At 44.5% G+C, this 17,557-nt stretch overlaps 2 protein-coding genes across 4 annotated transcripts in view; both read right to left on the bottom strand.

Annotated features, from left to right (window-relative positions):
• The window catches only part of RNF144A (ring finger protein 144A), a 67,474-nt gene extending 60,153 nt beyond the window's left edge, over window positions 1–7,321 (bottom strand). For 2 of the 3 annotated variants that reach the window (XM_055713925.1, XM_055713926.1), the window contains exon 1: window positions 7,153–7,321. The gene's annotated coding sequence lies outside the window, so the exon portion shown is untranslated. The remainder of the gene's footprint in view (window positions 1–7,152) is intronic. The other variant, XM_055713923.1, reaches the window with a different exon arrangement.
• A 1,348-nt stretch (window positions 7,322–8,669) lies between these two features.
• Window positions 8,670–17,293, bottom strand: RSAD2 (radical S-adenosyl methionine domain containing 2). The gene is made up of 6 exons (XM_005432253.4): window positions 16,684–17,293; window positions 16,341–16,502; window positions 15,666–15,895; window positions 14,217–14,366; window positions 12,401–12,433; window positions 8,670–11,847 (listed from the first exon to the last, which is right to left on the bottom strand). The coding sequence occupies exons 1-6, from the start codon at window positions 17,030–17,032 to the stop codon at window positions 11,683–11,685; spliced, it is 1,089 nt and encodes a 362-aa protein (XP_005432310.2). The 5' UTR covers window positions 17,033–17,293; the 3' UTR covers window positions 8,670–11,682.
• Window positions 17,294–17,557: the final 264 nt, after the last annotated feature.

Below are 17,557 nucleotides of genomic sequence, written 5' to 3'. Positions count from 1 at the left end.
AAAGCATTTATCAGAAATCTTTAAATCAGTAAAGATCTAGACCTTGCCATAACCTGACAAATTTCTACTGTCTTTCATTTAAGCCTACTTCTCTTTAATTTCCTTGACTGTAAAGCTTTAGAGGGTTTGGGTTTTTTTTTTTTGAGAACAAGAATTTCCTCCCTTTCACATCAAACTCCAGATACTATGAATTCTTCAAAACCTCCATAACCACTAGGGCTGGACTATTCCCATGTCACCCATGTTAAGGGAATCATATGAAAGCTCCCTTGGTACTGAGATGACAAGTGGATTTTTATGTTGGTTGAAGTGACTTTGATATGACACCCACATATTGCTTTACCCTGGCACTCTCCAAGTTGTAATTTGTGCCACACTCAGTCCAGTGTGGCACAAAAACTGTTTTGTTGGAGGTTTTTTGGTGGGGTAGAAGATGGGGGGGACATAAATAGCACCCTTTTTGCCATCTTCCACAGTTAAAGATCAGAATTAGTTGATGCCATAGCAAGAAATATAGCTATTTCAATGAAAAGAACAGTTCAGTCTCAAGGGGTAAGAAATGAAGCTGTATGAGAAAAGATACCAAGGTGAGAGGAAAAAGCAGAGATCCTGAATGACCCTGCTGTCCTTCCAGTGATCCCTCCTGAAGCTGCCACTAGCAGCAGCATTGCCTGCCAGGAAAACGGTACATCGCTATTATTAGCACAACGAGGGGACACAATGGTTTGACTCTTCCTTATATTGGCAACTATCTTGCATCACCTCATCCAAAAGCAGCAATTCCCATTATAAAGTAACAAAGACAGACCTGTGTTGGTCTGGAGACCAGTACGCTACAGTTGTAGAGGAGAGGAAAACAAAACCAAAGTAAAGAAATCCCAGAAAACCCATGCAGACCTTTCAGACAAGAGAAAGCAAAACAGATCTTCCCAAGAAAGAGCAGCCCCTGAAAGCACATTTACCAGTAACGATAATAAAGCTTCGCAGCAGTAATCTAAATTGAAAGTCAGGGAACACAGTCATAAACATTGCATTTCATTCAAGTCTGTGAACTTCAGCAGTTTAAGGAGCTAATGGAAATATGAAATGACTGGTGAAAATACTTAGTGCTGACAGTTTGCTACGGAGACTATCACTGGATTTACGAGTAGTCTATTGATTTGACATAACTTTATTTTAAACTAAATATCTAACTTGAACTGAACCTAGAACTACATTGCTGCTCCCTCTGAAGTGAGATTTTTCAACGGATATGTCAACCTGGAACAAAAGATGAAAGAGCAGTGGGTTATCACCAGCCTAACGTCTCTTTGCAGATGCAAAGGGGACACTAAAACAAGCAAGAACTATACATTTCACCCTCAAAAACAGTCACTGGTAAAACATTTGAGAATGTATTTTCAGACATAAATCCACACAAAGTACATGCCCAACACTGCTGCTCCAGCAGGACATCACATTGTGGAAGAAAGGAGATAAATATGGGAGGTTACACATTCTGAACACCACCACAGATGATGCCCAGTGATGGCAGCAACTGGATGCAAGCCAAGCTCCGGCAGCACTTGCTCAGGCAAGCAGCAGAGGTGAGAAACTGAAGCAGAGTTAAGGATGAACTCGCACTGTGGGTAACAGCTCCCTCAGAGCACCCAAAGTGCAGGGCACAACTGAGCAGACATACAGAAGCCAACAACAGCATGGACAGGTGCCAGGGCCAGCAGCACTCTTTAGCACAAGCCCTGCACAGCACACATGCTCCTATCATAACCTTTCCAGGGCCAGGGACCATCGCATCACAAGAAAAATGAACGAGCTTGGAACCTTGAGATAAACTTACACCCTGCAGCTGAGTACAAATGGATGAAAATCCATGAACATAAAAGGCTTTTTACCTGATTACCATCAGAGCTGCATGTGAGATAACACACCCTGCACCCTTAGGAAGTGGTTGGCATCAACACATGTAGCAACTTCGAAGCTGACCGCTGTGTTGTGCTTGACAAACAGCCTTTACAGATTTCACTTGTCTGTGCTTCATAGGAAGAGTTGCCTGGTCTGTTTTACCTGCAGGTTACCAGAGGCACAAAGACCACAACGCCAGCTTGGTCTCAGGAGCAAGCCAGAGCCCAGCAGGCTCCAAGTCATGGTCCTGAGGGTCAGCTGAGACCAAACCTCAAGATGCAATGAGCACCAACAGCTCACCTGAGCTGCCATGTGCATCCTGCAGCTGTGACTGTGGTTATCCTACCTCTCTCAGCTTCAGCTAGTGAAACCTGGTGATAGTCACTCCATCTCTGTTAGAAAGCTACACACACACAACTAGGAAACAGCAACTGACAAGCACAACCTAGCAACTTAAAAGTAGAGAGAAATGTCATCTGCAAACCTTTCAAAATCTAAGATGTCAACAAATACCAGAAGTACAAAGAGCATCACGAAAAAAATTTGAAAGCTTCTTTTGACATTTAATCATGGACTGTCTCTCCACAAATCCAACATCTTAAAACATATCCTCGACACGTACATTTGGTCAGCACTTTTGCCACAAAAGTCAAGACAGATACAAAGTAATGCACAGTTATTCTAAAGAAAGTAGGCGTATGTGTTTTCTTCTCTAGCCTCCAAATGCATGACAAGAAATGCATTATACATGAAGGAAGATGATGGCACAACATTAATCAAATCAGCACGAAGACACAAACAGAAGACCAAAAGATGTATTCAACATATCAGTGTGCAAAAGCAATCAGCTAATTGAAAGGGTCACAAAGGGTATGTTTATGCAAAAAAAACACACAGGAGAAATACAGAAATAAGACTGAACTGTTTCAGTTTGTGTCCTACTAAGTAACACGCTCTGTTCAGGGAACAATCTTTATACCAAACAACTACAAGAATCCTAAAAATTTCTGGGTGTCTAAAGAATTGCTATTACATGACAAAACTAGCAAAAGGATAAAGAGAAAAGTTAAAGTAATTATTTTAACAAAAGGGAATTCACATAAGCAGAACACTATTATAATGTATGAAGAACAGTATTAGGATATGTTTAACAAAAAAACAAAGAGCCTTTCCTTTCTTATCATGCACTTTCTGCAGTATTATAAAGCACCAGCAACAGGCTGCACAACAACAGGTCTGCCACCCTTTGTGCATACCAACTACCTGCAACAGGAGGAGGCTATCCCTAATCTGCATTGCTTGACAAAATGAGAGCTTCATTATCAGCACACCCAAATCTGAAGAGGATGCTCAAGGGCAAGGTGGTGAGAAAAAGACAGACACCAGAAGTTGTAATAAGTGCTTCAGGAAAACCACTGTGGGTGGGACAGCATGTGATCACTGTCAACAACTCTGCCAGATCTGCCCTCAGACAGACATTGTTTAGGGAAATTCAAGTGTAAAAATATATTTTATATATGTAACAGTATATAACTTTATTATATATACACACATATATAACTACCTATAAGAGGAAATTAATATCCGTGACATGAGTAAGTCCACACACAGCTTCCTCTCTACAGATCCTCACCAGCAGTAAAACATGAAACAGACCATCTGGTAAAAAGCAATAGCAGAAATAATAAACATAGGAAGAAACTGATCACGTAACAGATTGTGGTGGGCCAATAAAGGATTGTTGCCTTAATCTATTTTGCTAAATTCATCTTCATATTCCTCACTAGCTAGCTAAGAGCTCTCCACAAGGGCTGGATGCATACAACAGTTGTCAGGTGTTACCCAATTTCTGTACTGTGTATGCCCCATTTCCTAGCAGCTGGAGCTGAGGCAAAGGCAGGTCAGCTGGAACTTTCTCCTAGAGCCACAGTGGTAACTTTCACAGATTGCAGTCCCAGTGGAGTTTTATGGTAACAGGAATTAACCCCAGTACTCCAGAAACAGAACGGTCAGTAACATTTCCAAGTGAAAGTCAAGAGTAAATACAACAACTCCAAAACTTTGCAACCTAGCTAGCTGCTCACAAGCAAAGTAGTGATCACAGCAAAGTTGAACATATGTGGTGGAAGAAAAAAAAAAAAAACAAAACATAAAAATGCTTGAACCTGGTAAGTCAGAATCTGTTATTTTCCAGACAACCTTGAAGGCCCATCTTCACTCTCAAGTATTTCAGATGATCCTTTGGATATCATATGGTACAAAAAGGAAATATTAAGTAATCTTTAGTCCCTTTCTTCAATTATAAGCCATTTCCATACAGGACAAATAGGATATAGTTTTATTAAACTATCATAGTGGTACATAGAGGATAACAGCAAAGTATTTTAATGCAACAATCTACCACTTGCTCTTCTTCGAATGAAAATATGAAAGTGATGCTGTAAGAAGGAAATAACATTGGCTTGCCAAGGCTAGAACCATCTGACGAAATAGTTTTATTTACTGTGAGGGGAAAAGGTATCAGATACATCAGTTCACTTTCTCTGTTCCTCATTTTCTTCAGCCTTTTTGAGAAATGACACTTAGGGTGTCACCACCAGCAAACAATTCAAGCTATTTGAAAACCCATTTTGTACTAGCATTGCCAGCTCCAGTATTCACTGATTGCATATGCAGAAAAACTGTAAGCATTTCTGATCTGATTATGAAATAGAAAAATCATTTCCATTGCTTTGCATCAGGCAGCCAGAGGAGCAAGTGTATTTTCAACAGCTCCTCCCAGCCATCAGAAGTGAAAAATAGAAATTATCATTATGATCTTTTTGTCTGATCTCCTTCAAAAGGTCAGGGAAAGATGAGTATTATGAGCTCATTTCTGCAAAGGAGAATAGAAAAGGATCCCATCTTATAAAAAGAACAGCTGACCACAGCCTAAGTTAGACAGCAGAATTGCTAAACCATTCAAACTGAGTGGTGGGTTGGTTTGTAATTGTTTTCCATTTCCTTTTTGTAACTCAAGATACAGAAAAGAACACAGTTAAAAGCAAGTCTCCTAATCAAACCATAGACTACTAAGTCAACTGCCTAACTATTAATACTACTCCACAGGAAACAGTGACAAATATAACAGGTTCCGTCTCCCCTGCTACATCAGGTCTCCAGGAGAGAAAGAGTCTACGTGCACAGATCAAGCTGTGGGATCATCAGAGTTATTTTTCCCCTGAATCAGCAAACAACTGAGAGGGCAAACAACAGTTTTCTGCCAGCCTATGAGAGCATTCTTTGAAATGCAGCAGATATACTGAAGCCATTCATACCCCCAGGACGGCACTGCAGCCAGAACTCATAGTTAGGACAGCAGCCTTGTCCTCTGGCTTAACTGAAAGTTGTCACAAGTTATAAAAAAAAAACCACAGAAGATGTGACAAAGACTTGGAATGCAGTACTGGAATAAAACCAAACACGTTAGATAGAAACAAAAGCAGTTAAGTAAATATATAGTCTTTTTTTTTTTTTTTTTCAAAGAAATACTATTGCCTAAAAATACTGAAATATGCAAAATCCAGACTGTAAGTGAAGGTAAGTTATAATACTGTGCTTCAAGGGCAAAAGCCTGCAGTAACTGCTTGCAAAGACAAACACATGATTTGATTAGCAGCTGCTAGAATGGGAATCAGGGTGATTTAGAAAGGAGGGGAAATCAACCTTTTGTTTTATCTAAAGGATGGCTCATTCCAAGCAGTTATATCAGGCCAAAACTTCCGTTATTGTACTCTTATTTCAGTCACAGATGGTTTCTCCCCCTCATGAACAATATACAGATTGCACAAGAGGATAATGAGACATGATGGCCAGGAAAAGGGTAAAAGAATTCATCCGGGGAGGAGGTGGGGAGAGGGGCAGGGGGAGAAATACGGTCTTTTTCAAGTAGGTCCTAAGCAAAAGCAAAGCTTTTCCCACCACTGCTCTTTCCTCACTTGATCTGGCTTCTGTTGGATACTTCGTAAACTTAAAGCCAAGTCAGTCTGACTGACACCCTAACATTACCAGGAGACAGGTCACTCAGAACCTTCCACACTGTAAGTCCCATCTAAGCATAAACAAAGCAGTTTCTTTGAAGGCACAAACCTGCTGCTCAGCACACTGCATCCCCACACAACCTTCTCCCACCCCTTCACCTCACACCTACATGGGAAGCAGACATACAAGCAAACAGCAGGGCCATCAATCAGGCACCAATCCTGGTGCCACCTCCCCGAAGCACTCTGCCCAAGAATGCCACAACTTCAGCTGTGCCCACTCCTGGGTCAGCGCTGATAAGCCAACGCGAAGCGAAGCCATCCATCTCACAATGTAAACAGCCGTTTGGCTACACGGGGAGCAATATAAACAAACGGATCTATTTATAAGTCATCATTCATTCTTGTTGTAGAACACAGAATACTATGTTCCAGGACAGAAATGACAGTATTTCTAAGAAAACAATAGAAATTCAGGCAGATTGCTTCTTCTTCAAGTGTCCTGCCCCGCTGACACTCCTAGGTTTTTAGAAGCAATAAAATCCAAGCCATACAGCGTTGGATTCTGCAATTTAAAGGGTCACTAGGGATCCGGGGAGGGGGGGCATGGGGGAACCGATCGTCATACACACGGTTTCTTCCAACACCTCCAAGTCAATGGTAGCATCTGTACAGCTGGGGGGGAGGGGGGGAAGACACACACCGACAAAACAAACCATACATGCATCAAGAAAGAGCAATCTACTCCTGCTTGTTCCGCGCCTGCAGCCCACAGCAGCGCTTCCACCCCAGCTGCACGGCTCACCTGCAGCCCGGGCTGCGGGCGGCGGTGCGCGCCCCTCCATCAGGCACCGCCACCCCCCGGCGCTGCCCGGCCCCGCGAAGCTTCAGCCCATTATGGAGCCGCCGGGCGAGAGGCACGCGAACCTCGGCGCCCGGTGCGTTACGTGCCCGCCAACACGGGCCGGCGGCAGCGCCCGAGCCCCTCGGGCAGCCCCGGCCCCGCTCCGCGACCGAGCGCCCCCGCCCCGCGGGCAGCCGGCAGCCCCCGGGCGCAGGGACGCCCCCGCCCTCAGCGCGCCCCGCGGGAGCCGCGCAGCCCGCCGCGAGCGCCCGCAGCCCTTTACGTAAGGGGACTCGGGTGCCGGCGCGGCCCCGCCCCCCGCCGCCCCACCGGGGAGCGCGGACACCCCCGCGCTCCCGCACACCCCCCGCGCCCGGCACGCCTTACCCTGCCGCTCCAGCCTCTGCCGGCATGGGGCGGCCCGCGGAAGGTGCGCGGCGCCCCGCGCTATCCCACGGAGCTGCGGCAGGGCGCCGCCGCCCCGGGCATGGTCTCCACCCCCCGCGGCGCCGTCAGCCGCGGAGCCGGAGTGTGCGCGGCGGGCGCGGCGCCCGGGCTTTTCTCCGGCGGGAGCGGAGGCGGGCGGGGTGAGGGCGGGCGGGGGCGGGCGCGCCCACAGCCAGGCGGGCGCCATTAACCGCTGCGCTGCCGCCGCCCGCTTTGAAGCGGCCGCCCCGCTCCGCCGCGCCAGGCACAGCGGCGCCCCCTGGCGGCCGCGGGAGGCGCCTCCCGGCCCGGCGGGCGCGGGGATCCCGGGGTTTCCCGCTTGGCAGCGCCGGGCGTTCCCCGCGCCGGTCCGAGCAGCGGCGCGGCCTCCCTGGGCGGGCCGTGCCGTGCCGTGCCGTGCCGTGCCGTGCCGTGCCGTGCCGTGCCGCGCCGCGCCGCCGTTTTTCCTTTTTTTTTTTTTTTTTTTAATTTAAGGAATCGCATCTCAGGTTGGCGCGGCGGCCCGCGGGCCAGCAGGTCGCCCAGCGGCAGGAGAGAAGCAATGGGGCTCGGTGTTACAAGGGAAAGCCGAAGGGTTTGCCTTGTTGCAAGGAAACGAGGAAGGGGAATGCAAGGAAGCGGCGGACATGGCTGTTTTGCAAGGGCTGTTTAGCAAAAGCAGCTGCTTCCGTGTTGCGGGGTCGATGCGCGGAGCATGGACCGGCTTCCTTCTGTAACGCGCGGAGACACAAAAGAAAAATCCCCGAGCCGGGGGGTGCCCGGGGCTGCCGGGCCCATTCCCTGCAGGCACCTTGCGCCCCCGGCCCAGCCGCAGCCCCCGCGGGCTCCGCACAGCATCCTGCTGCCGCGCTGCTCCAGGCACCCCCGCTCCGCCGCAACGCGTAGAGAAAAAGCTGGCAAACACGAGGGGGGAGGGGGGGAGCGAAGTCTCACATCACACACAACGAATTTCTGTGAAAAGCTCAATTTCAGGCTGCCTAGTGCAAGAGTTGATGCTGCAGCCCCAACACGGGAGATGAGCTTAAGCCGCCTCTTGTCTCTGCTCCTCTAAGTTGCCTAGCCGTTCAATCTTTCTTTACCATACACAGCAGATAATCTTTTTTTTTTTTTTTTCTCCTTACATATTTATGGATAGCTGTGTCTCTCGTAATGGCTGTCATCTGAAGAGCAGAAGCTATTTTAACTGTCTTCTCCCCGCACAGCCCAGTCCACTCAAGCTTGCAATAAATCCTTCTCATGGCAAGGAGAATCAGCGCTATTGTTCTCCGTTTGGGGCTAGATGCTGCCCTTGGCACCGTGCAAGCAGCCCCCTGCGCTGAACACAGCCTGCATCCAGAATTACAGCTCTCCTGTGAATGCAGACACACATCAACTTGCATGTGACTTGTGAATGCAGTCACAAATTCTGCTAGTATGGACCTGGGTTATATTTTAAAAAAAAAAAAAGTACAGGCAAATTAAGAAAATAGAAACATTTATTGAAATGTGCAACATCCTTGTGAAATATTTAGCACTAATTATGTCAGAGCATCATTTAAAAACTCATCGTTTTTAACATTCAAAGATATTATCAGTCTTTACACTGAAAAAGAGGACATCTTAAATAGCATCTTAAGTGACAGTTTTACTCATTATCCAAGGCATATTCATAATTTTAACTGAGGTCATTCTTGCAAATGCTCATTCTCTACAAATTTTACTGATACAAACAGCTGCATGATGCTAGTAAACTGCAGTGGAAGTTCTCTCCCAGTTCAGCATCTTTAGCAAGTGCTTAGCTGCAGTACTGTGAAATTACACAGGAAAATACAATTAAGCATATCTGTGTTTACGGGACTTAAATCCTGAGTATTCAGGGTCACGATGTACATGTAATCTCTAAGCCTGGGAATAACTCTGTTGAATTCATTATTATTTTTCAAGTCCCATGCTGCAGGTTAGGCCCAACTACAGAATAAATGCCTAAAGTCCCTTTTTGGTACCATGTGAACTGTGTTTATAGATTAAATAAAATAAACTAGGCTAATCAATCTGTAGGCAAAAAAAAATTTTTTTGAGACTTTACACAACAATGAATTTTGCGTATAAAAATACCAATGACTGTCCGTCAAACTGTGTTATGTCCAATTCTTATTTCCAACACACATGGACTGGCATTTCCTTTGGAAAAAGAGTACCACACAGAGCAGAAACTTTTTCTTAATTACTTATGGGATCAAGAGGCAATGTGAAATCCTCAAGATTTTATGAAGATAAGAACTTAGATTTTTTTGATATAAGCCATCTTCAATGTCTTTGCATTATTGACTCGATTTTCACATTTTCAGCTCCAGTTTGTTTATCCTACAGCTTCCTCCATAGGCACAGAGGGTCTCATGCAGCAAAAGAATAGCCATTTACAGAGCAAAATGCAAAGCAAAGAATGGCAGGATTTCTGAATCTGAATGGGAGTTTGTGTACCTCGCATCTGTCTGCTGTGATACAGCTGGCATTTTCTGCAGAAGCAGCAAGCTGGTAGATTTACCATTACACTGACGCACTAAATCTTTCCCCATGCTGGGACTGAGCCAGCAGCAAAGGAAAATGCTTCTTTTCTACCATGCAGTGGGGATGCTAAGGAAGAGGTTGGATTTAACATCTGAGCAATGGGAATGCAGAGGAAGTCAAGCCCCAGTTACATAAATTTGCACTGCCCATAGTTGCTACTCAGGCAAAACTCCAACTGAGGTCAGCGAAACAGCTGCCAAAAGACTGTGGGGTTAATGTGTGTGGGCCACATTCTAAATGTCACTTAGTAGTAATACAAGAAAAAGAAAGACCTGAAATGTTACAGTCTAGGAAGTGTTGTGATTGCAAAATGCAAAATACAAAGAGACAAAAGAGCACCACTGAGACAATATATTTACAGTTAGGATAGTAGAAATGGAAACAAAAGGAATCATAAATGGAAACATTTTCGCAGTGTATTCAGAGATGCACCTTCCTTTATGCAGAAGCAGCGGCTCCTACTTAAGCACTTTCCCCTTCAACTTTGAAGTGCATTAGATAAATGCAAAACATTTCTCTTTAAAACCTCTCTAAAAAAAATCAACTAGCATTATCAGAAAAGTGAAAGGAGCCATAATTTTCTCTACGTGGAACATTCAGTGCATGCTGCCTTCCAAATGCTGCAAACATTTAAATGTGTCAGACAATCCAGGCATTGAGTCCAATGGACAGGACAAGTAAGTAGCACCAGCTCACTTCTGCTCTGTGCAGTGCTTATCCCTGTGCCTTTCATACAGAGCTTTGTCGGGGGGGGGTGGGGGTGGGGTGGGGGGGAGACTAGTTAAATTTGGAAAACTGCAATTACAAAGCCCTACCAATTGCCAGAAAACCAAGACTGAGGACAGCATATTAGATTATGGCTTTGGCAGGTGTTTTTGACCTTTTCCCTATTTTATGTTGATGCTGCCAGCTCTTACAATCAGACTGCTATCACAAAACTCAGCTAGTTTCACCTGCATGTTCATAACCAGCAAGCAAGAATGATTTGGAGCCAAGCAAGCTTTAAACAAGGTTACATGATATATGAACTTTGTTGTTCGTAATCCTAAGGCTTAGCAAAATAAAAAGTATGCGAGTAACACAGTCAGTATACAACAGAAGATACCCATTAGGTGTGCTACATAGTGCACATAAGTGCTACATAGAGCAAATAAGAAGTTGCTCATCATTGGGTAAAATGCACTTTTATGTTATAATATTCTTTTGTGACTAAAAATGTGTTTCCACAGAAAATTACATCCCACATTTTTGCAAATACTGCGTGTCCGTATGGAGGAGAGGGACAAGAACAACAGATGATTTTAGGATTAAGTCCTAAAGAATGAAAATTGCTGATTTTTTTCATCTTGATTTCCTTTTAAATATAATATTACAGACAATGATTCCTAGATTCTGACCCTCTGTTACCCCAAAAAAACTCCAGGGCTGCTTCCAAAGGCCTGTCATCTGGTTGTCTTGTGATCTAGTGAAGAACTGCAAGCCACCTTTCCATGTGAACGAGGCACAATACCTTCCTGGTAAGTTTACATTTACCCATAATTACAGCTGTTGATAATGAATTAGAGATTAGGGTGGTTTTCCATTTGTTTTCTGGCATGTACACTTATGTATTATCTTAAAACTCTTTCTTGTTCGACATTATACTAACGCTTTGCCCACTTAAGTCCTTCATACAATGGTTGATTGTTGAAAGTTGATTTCAGAGATCTATTTACGTGAAAACTCTGAAGGTACTTAGTAATGTTCAACCAAAAAATAGACAAAAACATAATCTTCATCCTAAAACCATTTAACACATTCACATATAGAGTTATATTGAACATCAGCTTGCATAATACACCAAGTGTAGTCAAAAACTTTAGATACATACATACAGACCCATTTTCTTTACATAATGCACCTGCCCTGACTCAGTATATTGAGTTACCAGTCCAGTTTCATGTCTGCTTTACTCCACACATACTTTCCTCCTCTTTTTAGGAACATCTTCTCATCAAATCCACTGAATTTTATAGCTGCTTCTACGCCAATATCTAGGATAGACTTGGAAGGCTCTTTCCGTCCATTTCTACAGTTCAGAAAACGCATCTGGAATATCAGTAGATTAAGATGTTAGAAAGTCAATTTGTAAAAGCTTAATTTTCATATAGAGTTAAACAAATGGCACTGCGATCCCACAAACACCTATGTAAGTGCATGAACAGTTTCACTCTATTCCTTAGAAGGCTCAGAAGCTCACAGTTAAACAGTGACACATCCTAGCAGGAACAAAGTCATGCCATAATTCCTGAGGATTAAATGTTTGCTCTTCAGTCACATGTAAGATAAGTAAGCTCTTTGAAACCTAACTTTCAGGACAAGTTCTGTATTTTTAAATTAAATAAAAAAAGCAAAGATGTCCTGCAAAGATACACATCTGCACTTTAATATTTGTGATGCAGTGATTATACATGCAACCTAACGGCAACTTCCTCTTAGACCATAAAAGTTCTCAGTATGTTTGAAGGGAAGAAATTGCATCTCTTCCTTGTACTACATTGTAAAATTATGTTATAGAATGCACAGTAAATTTAATTTGTTATCAACATTTTATACATACATATATTAGCATACAAATACCAAATATCAACCAAAGACTTACATATTCATCCAGAATGAGGTATGAATCCCTCATCTGTAATAGATCAAAAGAAAAAACTAAATCAATAAACAAACCAAAATTCCATAGTGAAAAATCAAGGACAAAAAAATCAACTATTTTTTTTTAAAGCCTGATCCAAATCTTTGAAACAGGTAATATCTTACTGATGTTTCAGTGAGCTTAGATCAAATTCACAGAAATAAATGACAGGATTGCTAGCATGACTTAGTGTATGAATAAGCCAGTAATTCTTGGCATATGAGTTCTCAAGTGTCTAACTGAAATGTGGGTGCACAGCTGGATAAAGGTGTTTTAAATAATATCCAAATCTTCTATTAACTTCCACACTAGCAGAATGTACACTATTTTGTATACTGGAATGATTATGTATTTTTCCAAACAAATTACAAGACTGTTTAAGCTGGTGTGTTTAATTATCATTTCAGCAAATAAAAGTGTTCTCCCAGCTCAAAAAGTTCTCAGATCTGCACCAAGAAATAGGCCAACAGTTGAAATAAGACAAGTTTGCTCAGCTAACCAGGCACCTCCTACACGATCCTTTGGGTAGCTGGAGCTTGCTACTGTGCAGAACGGGAAATCTGTTTGATCAGTTTGGTGTCCATCTTTCCCACAGGTTTAACAGAAATCAGAAAGTGTCTTCTAGAACCAAACCTGCTGAGGGAAACCTACTGGGGTTTTTTTGTAGGACTTATTACATGGAAAAAATGCAGAAACCGTTACAGGTTCTCATCTAAACACCTTCTCTTATGAAAGCTGTCTCCCACTGAATGTTTGAAATGCTAGACGTGTGTGTCTTACATAGTACAGGCAACCCAGTCTGCTCACTTGAGCTCTCTGTACATTAAGGAATAAACTGTAAATGCAGAGTCTTAATCTGTGGAACACGAGATGAGAGATTTAAGGCATTCCTGAACTTGGTTCAGCCTAGCATCTCCTCACTCAATTCATAAACTTTCTCAACAGTGAGTCTTCTAACTCTCCTCATGCCATGTATAGGGTCTGCAGGCATCTTACAAAATGTCCTGAGCTCCACCCTTTGACACTAAAGTCCTTTACTGCAGCTAACATAAGCTGGATGGCAGCTCACCAAGCTGACTGCTGGGCTCTGCAGTAGCACAAGGAGTCTCCTTGTGAATAAAGAGCCCAAACGTGCAGTTCAAAGAGGTTCAGACAGACAATGTTAAAAATGTGACTTTACTGTGGGAGGGAGTACCCAGTAAGATGTGTCACGGCAAGAATACTACTTCTTGTTCTCAATACCCAATATAATGCTGACTGGGATGTGTTACTTCATGTAGGTCGATGACACCGCCATAGTGTAACATCACAGTGAATCTGTATTAGGAAACTAAGCTTACAGTATAAAGTGTGTTTACATTAACATTCAACCTTTTCAGATGTTATGCCTTGGTGGGGAAGAGCTATTAAATTCTGAAAGGCTTAATTATTTTTAGAGTTCACTATTCAGCTGTGGAAATCCCAGTTTCTCCTGTTTCTGTGCTGATACTTTGTACATCCATGTCACTGAACAGAAGCCCACATGATGCTGTGAGCGGACTCCCACTGGTTTCCACAGGAATGGGATTGATGAGTTATTACTCTTCTAATTAACAACTCTGTGCCCAGTAAAATCCTTAAAGAGTATTAAAACCCAGTTGCTGACAGAGTTGTACTGTACCTTTTCTAAGCCAATACTAATAGGAAAAGTATTAAGTGCCATGAAAGCTTCTAGTTCCTTTCCATCTTTCCAACTGTATTTGAAAATAAGGTTTTAAAAGGACAAGTTCAATTTTACCTTCTGATTAGATTCAGGTACCAAACAGGAGACATCTTTGTGGCGATCTAGGAATCGTTCAAAGTCTTCATCGCTGATAACAAATTTCTCTGCTTGTCTCAGGGCATCATCACCACTGTTCTCCCCCTCAATTATCAAGCACTGGAATACCTGAAGACAAAAGACACCTGGTTAAGAATTTATGTTTTCATTTGCCTTGAGGATAAGAGACTGTTATCATGACAAAAACTTTCAGCTGTCTCAGTAGCAATGTCTTTAATTTCTGTCAGTGAAGCCACACTGACACAAATTGTGGCAAGTGAATACTACACAAAGGGCATGGTGCAGATTTATTTTTAGCAAATTAACATTACATAGTTCTAAATGTAATTATACAGTCATGGTTATTGATCAGGTTTCCACAGAATTCTTAACTGCCCTGGTCTTAATAAGGGCACAGATAATCAAAGTTCAAATAAACTTTTGATTGAACCTCAAATAGTATGGCTGTTGTAAATGCCAGTAAGTACTATGTACCATGCAGATTATCAAGTCAGTTTTTATTCTTAAAGATTTTAACCTAGCTGGTGACTGTAAGTTTAACTAGCCTCGGATGGTCACAGAAAAAAATAGGGATGACTCCCCACAAAAAAAATTTAACAGTTTGTCTACTTAACAGCCTCCTTCTAAAAGCTGAGTCCTCAAATACATTCAGCATAGGCTTTGAGGGTAAAAAAGGCACCTTTGCCATCAGCATGCTCTGTAACACCAGTAAGAAAGCAGGCCAGGAAGCTTGATAAAGTATTAAAATTTGTGTCATATTTTCCTTACAATCCTTCAGTAAGACCAAGATTTTACTTACAGTGATTTTTTTTTTCCCCAGGAAATCATGTGGGTATACCACTTTCCATGAAGCAATTAGTGAGAAATTATTCCACAAGTTCTCCCATATTTATGTCACATTATGTCTACCCATTTTCAAACTGATAACATATTTAATAAACTTCTAGCAGAAAATATCATAATATATGCATGCTAATCACTAATACGCTATAGCAGAACACTAATGCCTAATGTACACTTCTATATTGCTAGCAATATATTAATTGTAATGTATCATTGTACACTAAGTTTTCCTCCTTTTCTCTACATGATAGATTTTCAGATGTTAAAAACCTTCCATCTTATTTTGAATATCATAAAACCCCTAGATCTACATATGCTGAAATGCTCGTTTCCTGTAAATATCACAGCCAGGAAGATGCTTGACGTATTGGGCTCCATGTAAGTGCAGAAAGAGACAGAACTGTCTTCAGCACCATGTAACACTGGTAAGAAGTCTGCTAACATGAACACAAGCTGGAGCTGGAGATATGACTGAGGTCATTAGAGGTTCAGACAACTCCAGGACTTCACTTCATTATTACTTTTCTCTGAAAAGTAAACCTATGGTATACATCAATTTCTTACCTTCCAGCGCACAGGGTTGAGTGCCTTGATCTGCTCATTCATATCTTCCTCAACATTAAATCTGTTGATCACTGAATTTATTTTGAAAGCAACAGCATACTCTCGGCACCACTGTCTCAGTTTATGCAGGTTTTCCACATGGTTCTTTTTTCCTTGACCACGGCCGATTAACACATTGACATCCTCATCAAAACTATCACATGAAATTGCTAAAATGTCTAAATATTCACCTGAAAACAAGTTTAAAAAATGGATTAATATTCACTCTCTCACAGAAAGCTGTCAGGACTCTGCCCACTTTCACTTCCTTGTGATCTGTCATGAAGTGCCATGTAAATATATAGTTCTACGGAGTCATCACTTGAACCACAAAAGCCACAGCAGCAGCACCAAAACATCTTGTTTGTGTGTCTGTGTGTCCCCAGAATTGTGGACACAGTCTGAGCTATTATTTTATTATACTATTACACCAAAGAGGCAATAGTACAAACTGCCTATGGTTACAATATATAATTAACAATATTTCACCGGTATTTATGTTTGGTTTGTGTTTACTGTAACTGAAGCGCTAACAAACCATCTCTCACTTGCACCAAAACCCATCTTTCAGTCAGGCTGCCCCAAGGAGGCTCCCGAGCCCTGCCAGTGCTCCTGTGCGCAGTGGTTTTTCCTTACCGTACTTCTTGAACCACCGTTCTCTAATCAGGCTGCCATTGCTAACGATGCTGACACTCGGCAGCTTCAAGTCCTGCTTGCAAAACTGGACCAGTTCGCCTACAAATTCGCCTCGGTCCTGAAGAAACGGTTCTCCTCCCGAGAAATTTATTTTCTCCATTCCTAGAAAAGGACCAGAGAAAGACGCTGTGAACCTCTGCCTGCCCACTGCCCGCCCCTTCCACAGGCTGCCAGTGCCCGACGGCAGCGCTATGGAGAGGGGGACACACCCGGGACAATTTCGACGCCCCTTGGTCCCGCTGGGAGGCGGGCGCCGCGCATCCCGCGGCCCCCCGGGACTCACCCGCCTCCTTGAGCATCGCCAGCCCCCGCTTGGCCTCCTCCAGGGGCAGCACGAAGGAGGTCTTGGCCGTGTGGAAGCAGAAGCCGCACTTGTAGTTGCACTGCCGGGTGAAGTGGTAGTTGACGCTGGTGGGCGTCGGGGACGCGTCGTCCCACTCCGGCTCCCGCTCCCGCCGGGAGCCCAGCGGGGCGGTGGGGCTGGGGGCCGAGACCCTCCGCCAGCCGGGCAGGGGCAGGGGCAGGGAGAGGGGCGCCAGGCTCCAGCACAGCGCGCCCAGCCGCCCGCGCAGCGCCGCCAGCACCGTCCGCGCCACCGCCAGTGGCAGACGGACCAGTACGCTCAGATGCATGGCTCGGCTCGGCTCGGCTCGGCTCGGCTCAGACGCGCCGCCGTTCACTTGCACCCGACGGGATGCGCTGCAGTTCAGTTGGACCCCGCGGGGCTCGGTTCGACTGGTGTCGATCCGACTGAACTCGGCCCGGCTCCGCTCGGCAGGATGCGCTGCCGTTCACTTGCACCCGGCGGGATGCGCTGCTGTTCACTTGGACCTGGCTGGGCTCGGTCCGGCTGGACTGAGCTGGGCTCGGCTCGGCTTGGCTCGGCTCTCAAGCTGCAGCCAGGCGCCCGGCGCTCCGCACTTAAGAGTGCGGCGGCGCCCTCCCTCTCCGCCCCGCCGCGCCGTGCCGGAGCGCGGAGAAGCGCTGGGTTTCGCTTTCCGTTCTCGCAGAAGGGAAACTTGGCACCGAGCCGCCGGTGCCGGCTGGCGGCTTCCTTCACCCCCCCACCCCGCCACAGCCCCGCTTCTCGGCCCGGCGGGGCCACCGCGAAGCCCCGCTGGCTGCCCGCAGCCGGCACCTGGGGTGAGCAGCTCTAG

Source organism: Falco cherrug, chromosome 6 (genome assembly GCF_023634085.1).
Source record: "Falco cherrug isolate bFalChe1 chromosome 6, bFalChe1.pri, whole genome shotgun sequence".
In the NCBI taxonomy this organism is placed as follows: Eukaryota; Metazoa; Chordata; class Aves; order Falconiformes; family Falconidae; genus Falco; species Falco cherrug.
The sequence above is the reverse complement of the archived record's forward strand: the minus strand, read 5'-3'. Positions and strand labels throughout refer to the sequence as shown.

What these genes read in the sequence shown, in the direction of transcription:
- RSAD2 (XM_005432253.4), bottom strand. Translation starts at nt 17,032, where the DNA reads ATGCATCTGAGCGTACTGGTCCGTCTGCCACTGGCGGTGGCGCGGACG. An exon ending in ACGGTGGTTCAAGAAGTACG is followed by an intron (nt 15,896 to 16,340) that starts GTAAGGAAAAAC and finishes ACTTGTTTTCAG; the next exon opens with GTGAATATTTAGACATTTTA. An exon ending in TACCTGAATCTAATCAGAAG is followed by an intron (nt 12,434 to 14,216) that starts GTAAAATTGAAC and finishes GATCTATTACAG; the next exon opens with ATGAGGGATTCATACCTCAT.